This window comes from Entelurus aequoreus, linkage group LG08 (assembly GCF_033978785.1).
Source record: "Entelurus aequoreus isolate RoL-2023_Sb linkage group LG08, RoL_Eaeq_v1.1, whole genome shotgun sequence".
NCBI lineage: Eukaryota > Metazoa > Chordata > Actinopteri > Syngnathiformes > Syngnathidae > Entelurus > Entelurus aequoreus.
In genome coordinates, this window is record NC_084738.1 from 30,366,278 (window position 1) to 30,384,563 (window position 18,286).

Here is an 18,286-nt window from a genome sequence, read left to right on the forward strand (position 1 = left end):
ACTTTGACTTTTCAGTATGACATGATATCACATTTTTAGCCTTTTTTTTTTTTTTTTTTGCATTACATCACAATTTTTGCTCTCTTTTTTTACATTTTCACTGTTTTTATATGCTGAAACTGGAGCTGCGGCCCACACTTTGGACACCCCTGTGTTAATGTTACTGCCAGTACAACAATATAATGTTTTTTTGCATGGCCAGATTGTTCTCAAGTTTAAAATACATTCAAATGTATGCAATACATGTAATTTTTCTGTCAAAATTGAAAGCACAAATATGTTTAGCAAGAAAGATGATGTGCTTTATTAATGCACATAATTTCAAGGATTTTGCAGGCCACAGATCTGACCTCAGGGCCTTGAGTTTGAAATGTGCTCTGTCATGTTTTGATTTTCTATTTTTTTATTCAATTATTATTATCCGCTTCTTCTTTCCTTCACACTCCTTTTCTTCTTTTCCTATACTTGAAAAACAAAATGATGTCGATCTCTAGCTATGAGCTAATGCCAGCGAGTAAGATCAGATGTTTTGTGTGGATCTTACAGGGTTCACTGTGACATTTGCTACGCCAACCAATTGCGGGTATGCTTGTAACTCTATTTGTTGGCTTGCAACTTAAAGTATAACAATTAGCCGAGAGACAGCTCTTCTATCAAAACACTCTTAAATTGAGGTACCACTATAATAACACATTTCCCTTGAAATTGTTACTCTTTGCCATGGCGTGCACATTAGATACTGCCCTTGCAAGGCAGACATCGACGGGAAAGTTTGCTATGTTTTAATGTTTAATTTGTTATTTTGCACAAGTAAAAATTAAAGTGAACAATTTATTTCCAATGAATTATGCTGGCCTTTTTTTGCTGCAGCTGTTACATATACTGTAGTATTGTACATGGTAATTGTTATATATTGTACATATTATACAAAAAATATAATATATCAGTATAAATCATATACTGTATATACAATATGTAAATATTACATATATGTTATATTTTATATTGCTACTACTACGGTACATGTTTAGTCTACTTTATACCTGCATTATCCTCTCCATCCGGCCCTAACCAATCTGGCGCCCTAGGCAAGATTTTAGGTGGCGCCCCCCCCCCCCCCCCCCCCACATCGGCAGTGAAGTGTATATACTCACAAGAAACCGAATAGCTTTGTCTTTGACCTTTTTTTTACTTAAAGAAAGCAAATTAACAATCAGAATAGTTAACAAGATAAAAAAAAATATGGATAAACAAATGAATACAAAAAATAAAAAAACGAATATATGAAATACAATATTTTTTACATACATAAACACAAAATAAAACGTGTCAACAAGTTGCATAAAATAAATAAAAAATACAATATAAATAAGGCACTGCACAAAACAATATATCAAACCAGTATGACTTTAACAACTATATTACAAAAAAGGGGATCTACAGAGTTCTCTATTTGTGTTTTTTAATATTGCATTAACTAGAATGACTTACAATTTACTGTACACCAGGGAGTACTGTAATTACCTAACGTTACATTATTATTTTCCATAACAATTTAGCCCCCTCCACAATATTAACCCGACGTTAAAACAGAATTAGCTATTTATTGATTAGCAATTTCCGAATATAGCTTAATGCTAAAAAGACAGGTTACTATCACATTCTGTAACAGACAAATAATTTCATGTAGGCTAACTACCTGCTACCTGCTACCTCTGTCTTTTTCTCTTTTCTCCTCTTCTTTCTCCCCTGGGCACCTGACAGTTTTGGCCGTTTTGACATCTTGTGTTGATTTTTTTATGTGGTGACGTCCAAAAAGAGTCATGATACGGGAAGGGAGGGGGGCGCACCGTGCCGGGTGGGGGGTGGGGGGGGGGGGGCGTAATGTTGTAACAAATAATATTTCTATTAAATAGGCGTTACTTTGCATTTTAATTAGCGTGGGATTATTTTATGTATTTAGAAATAATAGTACCAACTTTTTTTTTTTTCCCTCCAACATTTGTGCCACTGGCGTGGCGCCCCCTGATGGACGGCGCCCTTAGCATTTGCCTATACGGCCTATGCCACGGGCCGGCCCTGTCTCCATCCTTACACTTTCAATCCTTTGTAACTGAGCTACTGTGTGGAACAATTTCCCTTGTGGATCAATAAAGTTTGTCTAAGTCTAAGTCTTATTAGTTTTAGTCCACAACATGCATCTTGAGTAAAATACTATAAAATTGTTGCACACAAATCAAAGTGTGAAAAGTGGGGGCCAAACTGCATTACACTGGGAAGTCGGAATTTCAGAGTTCCAAGCCAGAATTTTAGACTGGAATTTTAAATATAAATGTTTCTTAACTGTCATACTTCAATAATAAATGTGCCTACAGCCTCACTCACTCACCTTGTCTCTGTGTGTGTTTCTCTCAGTGACAACATTTGAACATCTAGCCAGCTAACTTATCATGTCAGTCAGGGCAAAGAGTATAGTGATGTGCGGATCGATGCTGAGATATTAATACCGCCGATACCAAATCTCCATGCTCTAATATTGATTCTCAAATCAGAATATCGATACTTTTGATACTTTAGTTCCGAACTTTTTTCACCAAGGGCTGCAGACTGAAAAGCCAATGTATGCATGGGCCATATTGATATTTTTTTAATTTAAAAAAAGGAAATGCTAAAAACAGATATTGCGTCAGCTTTGCATTATAAGGTTAAATTAAAGTTAATGTACCACTGATAGTCACACACACACTCGGTGTGGTGAAATTATCCTCTGCATTTGACCCATCCCCTTGTTCCACCCCCTGGGAGGTGAGGGGAGCAGTGAGCAGCAGCGGTGACTGCGCTCGGGAATCATTTTGGTGATTAAACACCCAATTCCAACCCTTGATGCTGAGTGCCAAGCAGGGAGGCAATGGGTCCCATTTTATAGTCTTTGGTATGACTCGGCTGCCTCCGAAGGTCCTGAGTTCAATCCGGGCTTGGGATCTTTCTGTGTGGAGTTTGAATGTTCTCCCCGTGACTGCGTGGGTTCTCTCCGGGTACTCCGGCTTCCTCCCACCTCCAAAAACATGCACCTGGGCATAGGTTGATTGGCACACTAAATGGTCTCTAGTGTGTGAATGTGAGTGTGAATGTTGTCTGTCTATCTGTGTTGGCCCTGCGATGAGGTGGCGACTTGTCCAGGGTGTACCCCGCCTTCCGCCCGGATGCAGCTGAGATAGGCTCCAGCAACCCCCGCGACCCTGAAAGGGACAAGCGGTAGAAAATGGATGGATGGATGGGTAACTGGGGTTTGAACTCACGACCCAACAATCTAAGTGTATTAGAATGAATTATTATTAGAACATATAAGCTTGATCTTATTACATATTTATTTCTTTGCTCTTTTTCTTACATTTCTATTGTTTTTTCCATGTACGAATACAATAATAATAATACGATTATGTTGCATAACTTGTGCAGGGGTCAAAAATATATTAATTCATAAGTTATAATTGTTGCATAGTTTAATTAACCAACTAAATGTTGTTTATATTTCAAGTACATTTGAGATATGTTGTTATTTGAAATACACAACTTTTTAAATGTCATACACCGTCCATTGCAATAAATTGTGGCAAACGAGCAATGACGTCACCTTACGACTTCGTGAGACTTTTTTTTTACGACAGCCAATAGCTTCTTTCCTTTCTGGGGCGTTAATAACACTGAGGTCATGTGACCTGTGGACGTAGAAAACATGGCGGCCTCCGCTGACAACAGTGGTGCATCCGTGAGAAGAAGACGTCTTGAAGGTGGTTTAACAGAAGCAAAGTTTGCAGACGGAAGCAAAAAAGATGCTACAAACACAGACGAAACTGCCGACAAAGAAAAGAAGCTCCAGACGTTACAAACAGGGAGTTTCTGGCTCACTCGCATTGTGCTGCTGCGCTCCATAGCCTTTATTTACTGTGAGTATGCTAACCTGCATTCATATACATGACTCAATATTAGCTTTCAGAAATATGTTGACGGCTCTTATGCTTATATTTTTGTTTTTTAACAATAACACTGTTATTTTAAGTTGGCATGTTATAAATATATGAATACAAACAGACTTTACTGTCATAAGTGGCGACAACGGTGGCCGGTAGGGACACACGCACAGGAGCGTCCAAACGCTCCAAGTACAGAAATGATTCAAAACAAAACTCACACAAACACTATAAACACTATTTGGCCATAATATATTACTATATTACAGTCCAGCCGATTTACACAGGTAATGTTTCTTCTTAACGCTACCAAGTGATTAAAGGCAAAGAAAAACGACTTTTTAACTCCAAGTAAATTGTGTGTTGTCTGATTTGGCATTTTCTTTTCCATCCATACATCCATTTTTTTACCGCGTGTCCTTTCGGGCTCGCGGGAGGTGCTGGAGCCTATCTCAGCTGCATTCGGGCGGAAGGTGGGTGCACCCTGGACAAGTCGCCACCTCATCACAGGGCCAACACAGATAGACAGACAACATTCACACACCAGGGTCAATTTAGTGTTGCCAATCAACCTATCCCCAGGTGCATGTCTTTGGAGGTGGGAGGAAGCCGTAGTACCTGAAGGTAACCCACGCTGGAGAACATGCAAACTCCACAAAGAAAGACCCCGAGGACGCGGGATCGAACCCAGGACCTTCGTATTGTGAGGCACATGCACTAACCCCTGTAACACCGTGCTGCCCCATTTCTTTGTGTTTTTGATTTAAGAAACACTACTACGTGAAGACCCTTATTGGTTACTAACTTTAACATTACTGTTCTATTGTAAACAAAACAAAAAAAAAGGCACTAACTCAGTACAGTTCACAAAGTTGTCCTTTTAATTTTCTTCAGAATTTGTGTGTTAAAGGGGCCCTATCATGCAAAACCTGCTGTGGGCAGCACGGTGATACAGGCATTAGTACGTGTGCCTCACAATACGAAGGTCCTGAGTTCAATCCGGGCTTGGGATCTTTCTGTGTGGAGTTTGAATGTTCTCCCCGTGACTGCGTGGGTTCTCTCCGGGTACTCCGGCTTCCTCCCACCTCCAAAAACATGCACCTGGGGATAGGTTGATTGGCACACTAAATGGTCTCTAGTGTGTGAATGTGAGTGTGAATGTTGTCTGTCTATCTGTGTTGGCCCTGCGATGAGGTGGCGACTTGTCCAGGGTGTACCCCGCCTTCCGCCCGGATGCAGCTGAGATAGGCTCCAGCAACCCCCGCGACCCTGAAAGGGACAAGCGGTAGAAAATGGATGGATGGATGGGTAACTCCTGTTGTGTATTTGGGATCTGCATAAATCTTGAAAATTTGATATCAAACCGACATTTATAGGCAAGGCAAGGCAAGGCAACTTTATTTGTATAGCGCTTTTCATACACAAGGCAGACTCAAAGTGCTTCACAGACAACAAAGTGAAATGAAAGAAAATAAAAGCAAAATTAAAATGCAGACAATAAAAATAAAAACAGTGCAGACGTTAAAAGATTAAAAGATTTAGCTGAAAGCTAAGGTGAACATAAAAGTCTTCAGTCTAGTTTTAAAAGTAGTCAGAGTTGGGGAGAGTCTGACATCTTCAGGAAGTTTATTCCAGCTATTTGTTGCATAGTGACTGAATGATGCTCTCCCTTGATTTGAGTTTACTCTTGGAACCGCTAACAGATTGGTCTGAGAAGATCTTAGTGATCTAGAGGGCTTATATAGTGGGAGCATATCAGTGATATACTTGGGCCCTAGACCATGTAGTGATTTATATGTGAGCAGGAGGATTTTGAAATCAATTCTCTGATGTACAGGGAGCCAATGTAAGGATTTAAGAATTGGTGTAATGTGCTCACATTTTTTGGTCTTTGTTAGAACTCTAGCAGCAGCGTTCTGAACAAGCTGTAGCTGCCTGACAGTTTTTTTGGGTAGACCTGCAAGGAGACCATTACAATAGTCTAGCCTACTGGTAATAAAGGCATGTACAAGTTTTTCAAGGTCTTGAGCTGACATGAGCCCTCTAAGTCTTTTTACATTTTTGAGGTGATAGTAGGCCGATTTTGTTACTGATTTGATGTGACTGCCGAAATGTAAATCAGAATCTAAAATAACCCCAAGATTTCTGGCTTTATTTGAGGTTTTCAGGGACAGTGATTGAAGGTGTTGGACGACTTTAAACCTTTCTTTTTTAGCACCAAAAACAATTATCTCAGTTTTATCTTCATTTAGTTGTAGGAAATTTTGGCACATACAGTGTTTGACTTGCTCAATGCACAATCTTGCCTTCCTTCAAACTTCAAAGCTGTTTGGAATTTGCCCAATTTGTTACGTTTTTCCCAGGTGTGACATCAGCGAATATTCTTATATGGTATACATTTAGTCAGAGGGCTGTGCTCGTGGCCGCCATTGTAGTCCAACGCTGTAGTCAATAAGCTCCTTCATTTTTCTCTATCCTCTTACTGTTTGGCAGATTGGCTCGTACATCCTCTGCAGTTGCCATTTCTAATACAAAGTAGCGTATAATTCTAATTTATATCCGTCAATAGACACGCTATGGAAGCGTTAAAAACTACAATAAAGAAGGCAGGGAGAAGACGCTGTTGAAGTGGAGCCACGTGAATAAGACTGCCCACAAAACGGCACATCTTGAAGAGACGGTCAGAAAGTAGCTTGAAAACGATCTGTAAAACATAATCTATGTAAAATGTTGACCAAAAAAAACACCATTACATGTTGCGTAGAAGTGTTTTAAATGTACAAAAAAAAACATAACATGACCCCTTTAATGCTGAGAGATTATGTCACTGAATTAAATGCCAAATATGATTTGTGAACAAACTACAGCCTCCTCATAGTTTTCAAAAGTTGTCCTGGCTACATAGCATCATATAACGCTGTAGCAGATTTGTACATTTCAGGATGCATATACTGTATTAATAAAGCAAATGCATGTATTTATTTAGAACATTACATTCAGGAATTCTTCTCTTTTACCGTAGTTGTGGCGTTCAGTGTCGCATACAACCAGAATAAACAACTGATAGGCAACAACGGCCTGATGCCCTGCAAAAGCTACCTCAATAACGTCAAGCGCTATGTGGGAGGAAAGATTGGCTTGGCCGCCCTGGCGTACACCCCCTCCATCCTCTGGTTCTTGGATTGGAACAATATGGACCACAACTTGGATGGTATTGCCCTTTTGGGGATGGTGCTGTCCGGGTTTGTTTTGATGACGGGGATGGCCAATATGGTGATCATGGTGTCATTGTGGGTGCTCTACCACTCCCTGGTTAATGTGGGACAACTGTGGTAAGTTTAAAAGGCACACATATTTTTTTAATGACGTTGAAAATCATGATATTTACTTAAATTTTTTGTCTCTGTAGGTACTCCTTTGGTAAGTAAGCTTGATGGTACGATTCAAGTACCACCATCCTTTTGCTTCATTTATTCAAACCTCGGACAACATTTAATGATTTGGTGTTTAAATTTTTTACGGCGTGGCGAAGTTGGTAGAGTGGCTGTGCCAGCAATCGGAGGGTTGCTGGTTACTGGGGTTCAATCCCCACCTTCTACCATCCTAGTCACGTCTGTTGTGTCCTTGGGCAAGACACTTCACCCTTGCTCCTGATGGCTGCTGGTTAGCGCCTTGCATGGCAGCTCCCGCCATCAGTGTGTGAATGTGTGTGTGAATGGGTGAATGTGGAAATACTGTCAAAGCGCTTTGTGTACCTTGAAGGTAGAAAAGCGCTATACAAGTATAACCCATTTATTTATTTATCATTTATTTATTTAAATTAGTTTCTTAAATGGGATCATGTTTATTTTTGTGTTAATTTCAGGGCGGTTAGATTGTTAAAACATGAAATCATTTTAATTGCACACTTGGTTATAGTTCTATGTGTACCTGAAAACACAATATAATACACTTAAGGCCTGATCTACTATACAAAAACACATGCAAACTTGATAGCATACGAAAAGCTGATCTACTAAACTTGTACAGGGTATTGTGTCTCTTTAGTGAACAGAATAAGAAACACAGTCCATTTAGCGTGTCTGTCTGCATGAATATGCAGAATGAATGCTGACCTTCAGAACGGCCACAATACTGGGAGGAGAAGATGCAAATACATTATTCTGCACACACAGTATAAAACTCAACTGCGAGCGCTTTTTTGCTTCTTTATTTAGCACGTCTGAACATAATGTGCAAACTGGCAGTTACACACAGCTGTGAGAAAGGATGCGCTTGCGTAGTAGTTCCATCCTACGTGTATGCTTATCAACATGTATAGAGGTATTGTCTACTTGGCATCAGTAATATCATTTTATAGTTTTATAACTGCTGGTTGACTTAAGGGGCTGATTAAAACAAATTTAATTGATCCGTTTTTATGATTTATGTTTGTTCATATAAAATATATATTGTTAACATATGTCCTATGATAAGTACACTTGAAAACCTACACTTCCATCAGCACACTACAATTTAAAAAGTCCTGCAATATGCATTTTCTTGCATATTCTTCTTGACATTTGCAGTTAGTGCCGCAGGCTCTCCCATGAGCAGTGCGCAAAAAATAAAAACAAGTGGTTTCTATTGCAGATGCACGCCATGACTGCTTTTAAAGTGCCAATATAAAGTGGTACAAGTCTGCTGCTTGTTTCAAAACATCGCAAAGTTCCAAAGGAAGGCGTATGGTAACATGAATGTGCCGCGAATAATCGAGCATCTCCATAGAGAAAACCCTGCATATATTACACGCAAAAACTTAATTTAAATAAGGCAGTCTGCACCACTTTTTAACTGAACGCAAAGTCTTAGTAGATCATGTGCAACACGCTCACTCATAGTACACACAATTTTAAAGTTTGCACACACTCTTTAGCGTGTGGTTTATGGATCTTTGTAGATCAGGTCCCTATAGTATAAACAGTGGACAGATATACAGCATCGTACAGATATGTATGTTTGTTCATGTGCTCGTAACCATAGTTACTATCATTCCTTCTTTTCGAGGCTGGGAGAGTCAGCTGTTGGAAACTGGGTTTTTGGCCATTTTTCTATGTCCAGTGTGGACTCTGTCTCAAGTCCCCCGTCGCTGTCCCCCCTCCCTCATCTGCATCTGGACCTTCAGGTGGCTCATTGTCCGTATCATGCTCGGAGCAGTGAGTACAACTATCCTCCCTACCTATCTTTTGGCCACTGAAACATTAGAACAAAACTATTAAGTTTTATGATGATACACTTTTATGAAGCATTATGATTATGTATAACACATGTATGGTGTGTGTGTCTATTTCAGGGCCTTATTAAAATCAGAGGGGACAAATGCTGGAGGGACCTCACTTGCATGGATTATCATTACGAGGTACTGCGGTAGATGTAATTTGTCCACTTTTAATGTTAGACTGGTTAAATTGCATAAAGAGACATGTATTTTGTCACCCCATGTTTTTACAGACACAGCCTGTTCCAAACCCCATGTCCTACTATATGCATCGCTCCCCTTTGTGGTTCCATCGCTTCGAGACATTGTCCAACCACTTCATCGAGCTCATTGTCCCCTTCTTCACCTTCCTGGGCAGGCGGATGCGTATCATTAATGGCCTTGTGCAGATTCTGTTCCAGGTATCACAATTTTTAGGCACAAAAACTATCAAATGTGTGCTTTTTTTCTTCTAACCTAACCTTTTTAAACAGCCTCATACAACAGCCCAGTAATTGTAACTCAATGCTGGTACTGTTTAAACAAACACATGCTATACTGCCACGAAATAAGAAGATGGTCAGCTAAAAGTTCAACAAACAAGAAGAAAACGGGATACAATTCAAACCACAAGCACGTAAATGGCCAAATTTCGAACAGAGAATCAAACATACTGTATATTGATAGGTAATTTCCTTAAACAATGACTCATGCTACAATTTGAAAGCTAACACTTACGCATTTCATCAGTACAAATAAAATATGTAAAATCATATTCTGCAGTCACCCTGAAAATGTTCTCTTTTCTTTGATACCAAGATCTTCCATGCACTCGGGTTGCACATAAAAATCGTGATTCAAACTAACATCCATCCATCCATTTTCTACTGCTTGTCCCTCTCGGGTTCGCGGGAGGAGCTGGAGCCTATCACCGCTGCATTCAGGTGGAAGGCGGGCTGCACCCTGGACAAGTCGCCACCTCATTGCAGGGCCAACACAGATAGAGCGATGTAATTTCTTAAAGGCCTACTGAAACCCACTTCTACCTACCACGCAGTCTGATAGTTTATATATCAATGATGAAATCTTAACATTGCAACACATGCCAATATGGCCGGGTTAACTTATAAAGTGCAATTTTAAATTTCCCGGGAAACTTCCGGCTGAAAACGTCTATGTATGATGACGTATGCGCGTGACGTCAATGGTTGAAGCGGAAGTATTGGTACACCATTGTGTCCCAATACAAACAGCTCTGTTTTCATCGCAAAATTCCACAGTATTCTGGACATCTGTGTTGGTGAATCTTTTGCAATTTGTTCAATTAACAATGGAGACTGCAAAGAAGAAAGCTGTAGGTGGGATCGGTGTATTAGCGGCCGGCTGCATCAACACAACCAGGAGGACTTTGAGTTGGATAGCAGACGCGCTATCCGACGCTAGCCGCCGACCGCATCGATGATCGGGTGAAGTCCTTCGTCGCGCCGTCGATCGCTGGAACGCAGGTGAGCACGGGTGTTGATGAGCAGATGAGGGCTGGCGTAGGCGGAGAGCTAATGTTTTTAGCATAGCTCTGTCGAGGTCCCGTAGCTAAGTTAGCTTCAATGGCGTCGTTAGCAACAGCATTGCTAGGATTTGCCAGGCGGCACAGCATTAACCGTGTGGTTACAGGTCCAGTGTTTGGTTCGGTGTCTCCTGATAGTAGTATTGTTGATCTTCTGTCTATCCTTCCAGTAAGGGGCTTATTTATTTTGTTTCTATCTGCATTTAAGCACGATGCTATCACGTTAGCTCCGTAGCTAAAGTGCTTCGCTGATGTATTGTTGTGGAGATAAAAGTCACTGTGAATGTCCATTTCGCGTTCTCGACTCTCATTTTCAAGAGGATATAGTATCCGAGGTGGTTTAAAATACAAATCCGTGATCCACAATAGAAAAAGGAGAAAGTGTGGAATCCAATGAGCCCTTTTACCTAAGTTACGGTCAGAGCGAAAAAATATACGTCCTGCACTGCACTCTAGTACTTCACTCTCACGTTCCTCATCCACAAATCTTTCATCCTCGCTCAAATTAATGGGGTAATCGTCGCTTTCTCGGTCCAAATCGCTCTCGCTGCTGGTGTAAACAATGGGGAAATGTGAGGAGCCTTTCAACCTGCGATGTCACGCTACTTCCGGTACAGGCAAGGCTTTTTTTATCAGCGACCAAAAGTTGCAAACTTTATCGTCGATGTTCTCTACTAAATCCTTTCAGCAAAAATATGGCAATATCGCGAAATGATCAAGGACAACACATAGAATGGATCTGCTATCCCCGTTTAAAGAAGAAAATTTCATTTCAGTAGGCCTTTAAATGACGTCACAAACAAATGCCGCCATTTTACTTAAGCACTCATGCTGCACTGAGGTTAGCATGGTGAGCGACACTTCCCTCTTGCTCTCCACATCCCCCAGCGAGCCTCACAGGCCAGGGTGAATTGGCTCCATTGCCCTGGAGACAATAATAAGTGTAATAATAATGATAACATTAAAATAAATTGTGTGTTTTCTTTAAAATGTAAGCACATGGCCCTAAACATGGTGTTTGTGTATTCTCACCTTTGCAAAATAAATTACCCCGTAATCTCAATTTTAAGCAAGAAAACCCTGAGTCACATTTTTTGCTGGATTGTGCACCCCTTATGTAGAATTTGTAGATAAATAGAAAAACGTTTTCTAGCAAAAATGGTTCTCTTACGCACACCTTTTGAAAGGTTAATGATTAAATGAAATGTTGTTTTTTTAAGATTTCTGAAAGCTTTTTGACTATTCATTCTAATACAGTGGTTCTTAACCTGGATTCGATCGAACCCTAGGGCTTCGGTGAGTCGGCCTCAGGGGTTCGGTGGAGCCTTCGCCGCGGAGGTCAAGACACACCCGACTCATCTTGTAAATAAAAACTTCTTCCTATCGGCGTCTTATGGATACCCCCAAACAATGTTCCCTCTAATTTTCCATCTGATTTGCAGGTGTATAATTTGTTGTGAGTTTATGCACTGTGTTGGTTTTGTTCTTTGAACGGTTCATTTTGTGCACCAGTAAAAAAAACATATAACTTTGTCTTGAATTAAAAAAAAAAAAAAACATTACATTTTTCACTAAAGAAGGGTTCGGTGAATGCACATATGAAACTGGTGGGGTTTGGTACCTCAAACAAGGTTAAGAACCACTGTTCTAATATCATACTCCCATTGTATGGACTATAATGGGCCTCTTCATCCTAAAGTAATGAATTAAATCATCATACTATGTAAAAGTACAGTTTATCAGTTACTCTCTCTGCACTGTCTTTTGGGTTCTAGGCGGCTCTGATTGTGAGTGGGAACCTCAGTTTCCTCAACTGGTTGACCATTGTTCCAAGCTTGGCCTGTTTTGATGACGCATCTTTGGGCTTCTTGTTTTGCTCCAGAGGTGGAGCTATGAAAACTGTGCTGGAGATTCAAAAAGAGGACAAAAATGGACAAACCCTCAAACCCACCAAAGGTATTTAGGCTGCTGTCCGCGGTACACAACTGTGCGAATAGGCCAAGTTTACAACACAGAAAGTGTTCCCAAATGTGTGCAGGCTGTCCATGGACTTTCTACTCATCTGAATAAGATGTGCCAAAAACTATACCATCTGGAGTTTACAATATTTGATTCATTTTCCCAGACAACAATATTTACTTAGTCATTTCTAAGCTCTCTTGTTTTTTTTTGTTTTTTTTATCAGGGATGCGGATCCGTCAGGTGTTCAACGTGTCTTTGGGCATTCTGATTGGTTGCCTTAGTGTTCCGGTGCTGATGAATTTGCTGAGTCCCAGACAAGTGATGAACACGTCCTTTGACCCGCTGCGCATCGTCAATACCTATGGGGCCTTTGGCAGGTACACTCATTGCTCATATTGTTTCATTAAATATTTCAACAAGATGTGTGTAAAAGGTGCTGTCAGACATTTAAATAATAACTGACATTAATTGGCTTAATGACTATATGACTACATCTCCCGTTTGAGGCACAGTTTGGACATGTTATAGCTTCAGCCGTTTGCTCCTGGACTTGTTTTGCTTTCCTGTCCTTTTGACCTTAATGCTATTTCCTTCTTACCAGCATTACCAAGGAGCGCACTGAGGTGATTTTCCAAGGCACTCTGAGTGAGGATCCCAAGGACCCAAAGGCAGTTTGGGAGGAATATCAGTTCTTGTGCAAACCGGGAGACGTGTACCGACGGCCATGCCTCATTTCCCCATATCACTACCGCTTGGACTGGCTCATGTGGTTCGCTGCCTTCCAGGTGGGATGCTAGATTGCAACAACTTGAGCAAATGATGCATGCAAATGGATACACATTTATTCACTGTAGCGTACATTTTCCTTTTGTGATCATTTAGGTATCATTTTGGGATTTTTGGACAGTGCATAATTTTTAATTAAAGGGGACCTACGATGATTTTAATCTACATTTTTAAAACTTCCTTGCGGTCTAGATAATATGTATTAAATATGCTTTGGTGTAAATGTTGCATAAATTATGCTCCACAGTCACATTTCTAACCCTTTTTTGGAGTCTGTCTGCAAGATGTTTGTCAAGGCGTTCCCAGATTGCAAATGAAACCACGCCCCACCCTCTCCAAAAGTATAATTATTCATCTTTTAAAAATGTACACTGTTTTAATATACATATTGAAGTTGTCACCGCTATTCTTTTTCCAAACACTATCAAAAATAAACATTATGTAGATTCACTCGGTCACAACCTTGGGTACACCTGCAAACTCGCCAATTGAGTCAGGGTCAAGTATTCACAGCACTTCACTTCTTCCACATTTTGTTATGTTACAGCTTAATTTCAAAATAGAATAGATACATGTTTGTCCTCAAAATCTACACACAATACCCCATAATGACAATGTGAATTATTTTTTTAAAAAATCTTGCATATTTATTAAAAATAAAAAAATTTACATGTACATAAGTATTCACAGCCTTTGCTCATTTGTTGATGCACCTTTGGCAACAATTACAGTCTCAAGTCTTTTTGAATACGATGCCACAAATTTGCAACTTCTGCTTTGCAACACCTCTCATACTCCATCAGGTTGGATGGGAAGCATTGGTTTTCATCCAGGATGTCTCTGTACATTGCTGCCTTCATTTTTCCTTCTATCCTGACTAGTCTCCCAGTTGCTGCCGCTGAAAAACATCACCACCATGCTTCACTGTAGAAATGGTATTGGCCCAGTGGTGCCTGGTTTCCTCCAAACACAATGCCTGGCATTCACGCCAAAGAGTTCAATTTTTGTCTCATCCGATCAGATAATTTAGTTTCTCATGGTCTGAGAGTCATTCAGGTGCATTTTGGCAAACTTTTTTACTTAGAAATAGCTTCCGTCTGGCCTCTATACCATACAGGCCTGATTGGTGGATTGCCGCAGAGATGATTCTCTTTCTGGAAGGTTCTCCTATTTCCACAGAGGAATGCTGTAGCTCTGAGTGAGTGACCATCAGGTTCTTGGTTACCTTCCGAACTAGACTTCGATGAATGCAGCAATGTACAGAGACATCTTGAATAAAAACTAACGCTTCCAACCCAACCTAATTGAGCTTGAGAGGTGCTGCAAAGAGGAATGGGCAAAACTACACAAAGATAGGTGTGTATTTAAAAAGACTTGAGGCTGTAATTGCTGCCAAAGGTGCATCATATTGAGCAAAGGCTGTGAATACTTATGTACATGTGAATTTTAATGTTTAATACATTTGCAAACATTAAAAAAAACAACTTTTCACATTTTAATTATGGGCTATTGTGTGTAGAATATTAAGGTTAAAAACGAATGTATTTAATTTTGGAACAAGGCTGTAACATAACAAAATGTGTAAAAAGTCAAGCGCTGTAAAAACTTTCCGGATACACTGTATATTTTCCATCTAAAAGCACTAATAAGCGGCTCCTTAATATTTGACTTTATTTTTAATTTTTATCAACTAATAAACTTTTCTTGTAGTTCTAAATATATTGTTTTGCTATTCATATTTTTTGCTCACTTTTAGAGCTTTTAGACAATGTCATCTAAACACCTCTTCGCCCCAACCCACCGCCTCAAATAGATTGTAGTCCTTCTGAAAAAAAACACTGATTTGTAATTTTGCTATCTTAACTAAGTCTAAAACTCCAATTTGTGTATTTCCATGCAGACCTATGAGCAGAGTGAGTGGATCATTCACATAGCAGGACGCCTGCTAGCCAATGATAGCACTGTTCTGTCCTTGCTGGACCACAACCCATACAAGGACGGAGGTGTCCCCAGGTAAGAATATACCATTTTGAAGAGTGCATGAGTGTTAAGTCATTGTGTTACTTCACCATTTTTATTCAATACCATTTTATAGTTAAAATTATTATAAGCTGTTTCAAACTCCAAAGAACAAGATTGTTTTAATATGCAAAGGTCATGCAACTGCAATGACCATGATTATTACATTTCACTTATGTTGAGCACAAGAACACATTGCGTCATATTAAAGAAAACGGTTTTTGAAGTCTTGTGCTTTACATAAGCATGAAAGATACCAAAAATAAAATGAGTATTAATTTCCTCATGACACAATTGTCTTTGTCTGTATATCAGATGGGTTCGAGGGGAACATTTCAAATATAAGTTCAGCCAACCAGGCAGTGCGCGGGCAGCTGAGGGTAAGTGGTGGCTGAGAAAACGCATCGGTGCCTACTTCCCGCCTTTGGACTTGGAGGGACTCAGGGGCTACTTCCAGTCCAGGAACTGGCCCCACCCGCATATACCAACACAGAAGACCTGAGCACACCTCTGACATGTGTCAAACTCAGTGGACAATAGAATTTGAAAGACACTTTTACCAATACAATATAAGCACGTTAACAGTGACACGCACATACTGTATGTGCGTATCATTTTTTTTACTGCAATCGGGGCCAACGTTAACCATGTGATCAACATGATGCCATCTTGTGGCTTTTTTTTCTGTATTACCATTAACTAATTTCAATAATAAAAACAAGTTGCATTTCTCTTGCACGTTTCTTCATGCACATGCAATTGATTTGATATAATTTAAACATTACTGTGTTGAAATGCCCAAATCTATTGCTCAAAATTTGAATAAATGAAATGTTGGCTTTAATACAGTAACCTTGGCTTAATTTGCAAATACAAGAAATTGTAGAAAACTGCTCATAGCAATGTGCCAAATTTACAATAAATTAATTGTAATAACTAAAACATGCCAATAGATGGTGCTAAAGACTAGGAAGCAATGGTGGGTAGCCTTTTCAGGGTTTCTCAAGTTTGTCATGATGATTAATAGTATAGCTTACAACAAACAGTGTACACATGTCTTTTATAACTTTTAAATAAATGTAATATACTTTTTTGGCTGTGCAGTGAATGGTGCCATGCAAAGAGCTCTTTTTTTATTCTGTGCAGCTCACAGTTACCGATCCAGCACAGTCTGGATAACATTTTATACATCAATGTATGCAAGCCACAATACAGTTGACATGTTGGTTTTCTCCAGTCATGTGTATTTTCAAGGAGATTTTGTCATACCCATCAATTGGAGAACAGATCCTTACGGGGGAGCAACTTTAATACCGAGTCATATTAAAACACATTTTTGGGGCTTGTTGGTAGAGAACTGTAGTACTTCAATTTACGAGATTATTTGGCTTAAATCATTGTTATATGTGTTACAGGTGAAGGCACAAATAGTTTGTGTAATGTATTTTTTTCTTTTTCTTTTTGGAGCAATACAAATACCAATAGAAATAGCGCTATTGATAATGAACAATACCAATACTTTACCTTTATTATCAACAATACAATTGTTCAAATGCAACAATACATATACGTAATGATAACTTGAGATACAAAAGAATGCAGAAAAATGGGGGGGGGGGGGGGGGGGGGAAGAGAAGCAACCTACATTAACCTTGTAGATTGTTATAGTAACAATAGGTTAAGCTTTGTCAGAGTGCCATGTGTTATACCCAGTTTACCCTAGGGCAACAACATGAATATATGTTTGATGAAACGTGATTATGTGCATGAGTGTATGTGTGCATATGTACTTGTATATGTACATTATGTGTATATCTGTGTTTGTACAGTGAATGTATATGTACAGTATGAGTATATGTGTGTTTGTACCGTGTATGTGTGTGTTTGTACAGTGAATGTATATGTACAGTATGTGTATACAGTATGTGTGTTTGTACAGTGAATGTATATGTACAGTATGTGTATATGTGTTTGTACAGTGAATGTATGTGTACAGTATGTGTATATGTGTTTGTACAGTGAGTGTATATGTACAGTATGTGTATATGTATGTTTGTACAGTGGATGTATATGTACAGTACGTATATGTGGATGTTTGTATAATGAATGTGCGTGTGGACGTACGAACTTTGAGTGTGTAAATATGTACTGTATTTGTATATGTATGTGGGAGCGTAGGTACCTGTGTATGTATGTATGTAAGTATATGTGAATTTGTGTGTACAATACATTTGACTCCCAGTGTGTGTGGGAGCCAGAGTACGGCCCCAGCCTCCCCGAGAGCCCAACCCACAAACAGTAGGTGTGGTGCCCAAGGAACCAGGGACCACCGCCCCCACGCAGCCAAGCCGGACAGTGACAGGTGTAATGTTTGATATACAGCCATGGGTGAATGTGGAAATAGTGTCAAAGCGCTTTGAGTTCCTTAAAAAAAGGTAGAAAAGCGCTATACAAGTATAACCCATTTACCATTTTATTTACCATTCTCTCGTTTATCGCTGTTAATTAGTTATCGGCCTGACTGTGAAAAATTAAGAATAAAAAAAAGTTTGAATATGTTTTTCTAATATTATGAGAGCCTTGTAGACACAAAATAGCACCCACATAGTCACCTTTAGGCTTCTATAATACAATATAGTAGATAAAAAATTATATCTGGATCCTGATTTTTATCCATTCCAATTATAAATCGTATCAAAATGTTCAAACATCAAATATTATGTATAAACAGTATATACTGTATATACA

The 18,286-nt window shown here is 39.4% G+C and overlaps 1 protein-coding gene across 2 annotated transcripts; it reads left to right on the forward strand.

Moving 5' to 3' along the window:
- The first annotated feature begins 3,686 nt into the window (after nt 1-3,686).
- Nucleotides 3,687-16,270, forward strand: lmf1 (lipase maturation factor 1). Of its 2 annotated transcripts, XM_062054963.1 has the most exons (11): nt 3,687-3,947; nt 6,994-7,303; nt 7,381-7,391; nt 9,018-9,166; nt 9,304-9,369; nt 9,462-9,629; nt 12,547-12,727; nt 12,957-13,110; nt 13,335-13,518; nt 15,420-15,532; nt 15,854-16,270. In XM_062054963.1, exons 1-11 carry the CDS (start codon nt 3,737-3,739, stop codon nt 16,038-16,040), a joined length of 1,734 nt encoding a protein of 577 aa, XP_061910947.1. In that variant the 5' UTR covers nt 3,687-3,736; the 3' UTR covers nt 16,041-16,270. The 2 variants fall into 2 exon arrangements, with proteins under 2 accessions (XP_061910947.1, XP_061910948.1); XM_062054964.1 differs by lacking the exons at nt 3,687-3,947; nt 7,381-7,391 and having other exon boundaries at nt 7,137-7,303.
- The last annotated feature ends 2,016 nt before the right edge of the window (nt 16,271-18,286 follow it).

What these genes read in the sequence shown, in the direction of transcription:
- lmf1 (XM_062054963.1), top strand. Translation starts at nt 3,737, where the DNA reads ATGGCGGCCTCCGCTGACAACAGTGGTGCATCCGTGAGAAGAAGACGT. An exon ending in TCCGTATCATGCTCGGAGCA is followed by an intron (nt 9,167 to 9,303) that starts GTGAGTACAACT and finishes TGTCTATTTCAG; the next exon opens with GGCCTTATTAAAATCAGAGG. An exon ending in TGTGGTTCGCTGCCTTCCAG is followed by an intron (nt 13,519 to 15,419) that starts GTGGGATGCTAG and finishes ATTTCCATGCAG; the next exon opens with ACCTATGAGCAGAGTGAGTG.